The following is a 3,656-nucleotide window of genomic DNA, read 5'->3' as shown; positions in this document are numbered from 1 at the left end:
GGGGGGGGGGGGGGGGGGGGGGGGGGGGGGGGGGTTGTTACCTGGAAGATGAAGCTGCTCCAGTTGCTGGGATCCATGGCGGAGGGAGGAGGGAGGCGGCTCGCGCTCACCCCGGGGCGGGAGGAGGCGGCGGTGGGGGAGGGGGGGCCCGGGGAGGAGGCGCGCGGGGAGGGAGGGGGGAGGAGGGTGGGGGAGCGGAGCACACTGCGCGCCGGAGGGCGGGCGGGGGGCGCGAGGACACACAGGAGGCTGGGGCGGGCGCGAGCGCGAGTGCGCGCCGGGCCAGCGGGAGGGGGAGGCGTCGGAGGGACTCTGGGGGGAGGAGGGACGGGGGAGCCACCCAGCCGCCCGAGTCGCCCCGAGCGCAAGACCCCCGAGCCGGTCGCTGATTGGCTGGCGCTGGCGCAGGTGGTGGGCGCGCGGGAGACTAGGCGGCTTCTCTTCCCCAACTTGAACGATTCCACCCCCCACTTCCCTCCGCCAGCGGCCGTTATTTCGCGCGCACGCGCACACAACGCGGACGTCGTCGCGGAGCGGGAGACCAGGGAGCGCGCCCAGGGACTTGCATCGGGGCGGGCCGAAGCTGGAAGCGCGTGCCCGCCTAACGGTCGCAGGGCTGAGCGCTCGCTTCAGCTTTTTGATTCTTCCAGGCCACCGTTCCCTCCCCATTCCAGTGGTTTATTTACAATCTTGGACTAGTTTAGGGGTTTCCCCAAGATGGCGCCCTGATAAGTGTCCCGAAGCGCTTGATCTTGATCCCCGGGGTAGCTGTGGCTCCCGCTCTTAGCCCCACATTCCCAGAAAACAGGCTCAAACATGGAATAAAAACTATATTTAAACAACACGTCATTATACAAGGGTTTGAAAGAAAAAGGCAGTGTTTTAAGAGGTGGTGGTCAGGAGGGATCAGTGCTGGGCTGCAGCCAAGCTCAAGAGGTTCGCCTGTAAGGAAGAGGAAAGTGCGTTAACTTGGTAGCCTAAGGGGGGCCCCGGGTAGGGGGCCGCATGCAGGGAAAGGGCGGCGGTGGTCTTACCTTCAATAAGGACTCCACCTGCTTCCCAGAGATGCCTTCCACCAGTTCCAAGTCCTCCACCTGGCGGGGCAGGGGCAATAGGAAGGAGGTGGGCCAAGACCTGGGACACCCCACTCCCACCTGTCCTCCTAGGCTGTTACCTCACGATAGGGGCCATGAAGCTTCCTCCAGCCCACGATGAGTTGGGCCTTCTTCTGGCCAATGTGATGCAGGCTGCGCAGATCCTGAAGCGAACCTTCATTTAGCAAATCCAGTAATTTTTTTCGGCCATGTGCCAGTAACTCTGGGCTGATCTGTAGCTCCCAGCAGTCCTCAGCCTTTTCCACAGCCTCTGACGCATTTGATGGCTCCAGCTATGATGTAACAGAAACAGCAGCAAAGGCCAGTGGATGATTGTGCCAAGACCAGGCGCCTAACCCACCTTCTCCAGCCTCTTCCCTCTGGCCACTAATTTTGTTGGGCTTTCTCAGTTACTGCGAAGATGCAACGAATGAATGAATGTACACATCAAGTCTGACTAGTATGAGTATAGCTCAGTGGTGGAGCACCTGTCTACCATGCTTGAGGACTGGGGTTCAATCTCGAGTACAAGAGGAAAGAAAAACAGTAACAAAAGGGGGGAGGGCAACTTGGCTACTCATGCTCATTTTGTGTGATTAGAACTTTATGTCACTTTCCCTAAATGGGCTCTACAGTTCACAAAGGGCAGGAGCCAGGCTACACACTAGATCCAGCCAGCAGCCAATCCAAGCGCTGGGGGATCAAGAAGGAAACTGGATACACCCACATTCCATGCAAAATGTTAAGGGACCACCATATGCAAAAGGTTTCCAGCTAGAAAACTGGGGGTGGGGCAGCATGGGGCTCACCTTCCTTTTGTGGCCTCTCTTCAGAATGTGGATATCCGTGCTTGAAGATGCTGCCTGCTTCTGAACTGAAAGCAAGAATTAAGAACTGGTCAGGGGCACAAGTGACCTCCTTCCTTCCCTCTCTTTCTGGTAACCATCTGCTTCTCCCTTGTCCAATTTCCTCAGTTTCCCTCCACCCTTGAGCTTTTGTCTGTTTCCACACGACTGTGCCTCGCCCTCGTGTGCACCTCCAAATCCACCCACTACCCCACTGTCTTGACCGCCTAGGACAAGAATCCAGGGCTCCTTCGCATCCAGTGAGAGGATGAGTGCCACAGGATGCGTATAGTTCACATCTGCTTTTCAGCTGGTTCTTCTAGGACCCTGAAACTAAACTTACTGAGTTGTAGGGGCATCACCACAGCCTTTTTCAAGGGTTTCGTGCTGGCCCTGGGAAGAGGCTGGCGAACCATCAGAGCATTCTCTTTCCCCTTTGAATCCAGTGCCTCCTGGGCCAGCACTTTGGCCTCCAGTTCTTTTTGCTTCATCTTAAGCCTCTGGTGGAAGGAATCATGGAGAGATGAGACTCAGCTCTAGCCCCAAACCAGTGGATTAGGAAAGTGAGTGGTGGAAAAGGTCCAAAAGGACAGAGGCACGACCAGTAGGAGACTGGTCTGCAATGTTTTTTTCTTCCCCTCTCCCCCCTTTTCTTTTTCCTTTTTTTTTTTTTTTTTTTTGTTTGTTTGTTTTGTTTTTCAAGACAAGCTGTGAAACTGGCTGTCCTGGAACTCCCTCTGTAGAGCAGGCTGGCCTCAAACTCACAGAGAGATCTTCACTCACAGAGAGAACCACCTGCCTCTAGGCAGGTTATACATTTTTATTTATTTGTGTGGGTGTTTTCCCTGCGCATACATCTGTGTACCATGTGTGTGCCTGATGCTTTATAGGTCAGAAGACATGGTTGGATCCTCTGGAACTGGAGTTACAGGCAGTAGTGAGCCGCCATATAGTTGCTAGGAATTGAGCCAGTATTCCTGACTGCTGAGTCATGTCTGTAGCCCTGCATAATATTTTTACTATTTCCTTACATGTATGCTGCATGTCTTTGTATGTGCCCAAAGACTTCAGAGGTGTCGGCTCCCAGAAGTTCCAGGCAGTTATAAGCTGCCTGAGGTGGTGCTGGAAACTGAATTAGTGTCCTCTGTATGAACAATATGTGCTCTTAACTACTGAGCTTTTTAAGAGCTTTTTAATTTTTCTTACATTAATTACAGTTTATTCACATGGCATCCCAGCCGTAGCTCCCTCCCTCAGGTAATGTATTTTTAATCTGAATGCCTTTCCCTTCTTGTCTCTATTGTTTCTTAGGCTTCAGTCATATTAAGCAGGACCTAGAAAGATGGCTCAGTAGTTGAGAGCACTGCTGCTTTTCCAGAGAACCCAGGTTTGATTTCCACACCACCACGGCAGCTCACAACTACCTCTTAACTCCAGACCCAAGATGTCCAACACCCTAGTCTGCTCTCTGAGGACATGGGGTAGTTACACATGCCAGCATAAAGCCCATATACATAAAAATAAATACATCTTTTAAAAAATATTCAAGCAGGGGCTGGAGAAATGGCTCAACAAGTAAGGGCACTGAATACTCTCCAGAGGACCCAGGTTCAAATCTCAGCACCCTCATGGCAGCTCACAACTGTCTAACTCCAAGATCTGACACTCACACATACATACATACATACATACATACATACATACATACATACATACA

At 52.9% G+C, this 3,656-nt stretch overlaps 2 protein-coding genes across 2 annotated transcripts in view; both read right to left on the bottom strand.

The window, feature by feature from the left end:
* Positions 1-107, bottom strand: part of Maz (MYC associated zinc finger protein) — a 5,038-nt gene extending 4,931 nt beyond the window's left edge. Inside the window, exon 1 of the mRNA XM_055627599.1 lies at positions 42-107. Coding sequence (XP_055483574.1) covers positions 42-77 — 36 coding nt within the window. The 5' untranslated portion in view covers positions 78-107. The remainder of the gene's footprint in view (positions 1-41) is intronic.
* Positions 108-817: 710 nt separating this feature from the next.
* The window catches only part of Kif22 (kinesin family member 22), a 10,787-nt gene continuing 7,948 nt past the window's right edge, over positions 818-3,656 (bottom strand). Inside the window, exons 10-14 of the mRNA XM_055627487.1 lie at positions 2,283-2,439; positions 1,904-1,968; positions 1,175-1,387; positions 1,035-1,094; positions 818-942 (exon numbers count right to left, since the gene is read on the bottom strand). Of these exons, the coding sequence (XP_055483462.1) occupies positions 907-942; positions 1,035-1,094; positions 1,175-1,387; positions 1,904-1,968; positions 2,283-2,439 (531 nt within the window). The 3' untranslated portion in view covers positions 818-906. The remainder of the gene's footprint in view (positions 943-1,034; positions 1,095-1,174; positions 1,388-1,903; positions 1,969-2,282; positions 2,440-3,656) is intronic.

Source organism: Psammomys obesus, unplaced genomic scaffold, assembly GCF_907164565.1.
Source record: "Psammomys obesus unplaced genomic scaffold, mPsaObe1.curated_primary_1811, whole genome shotgun sequence".
Classification (NCBI taxonomy): Eukaryota; Metazoa; Chordata; class Mammalia; order Rodentia; family Muridae; genus Psammomys; species Psammomys obesus.
The sequence above is the reverse complement of the archived record's forward strand: the minus strand, read 5'-3'. Positions and strand labels throughout refer to the sequence as shown.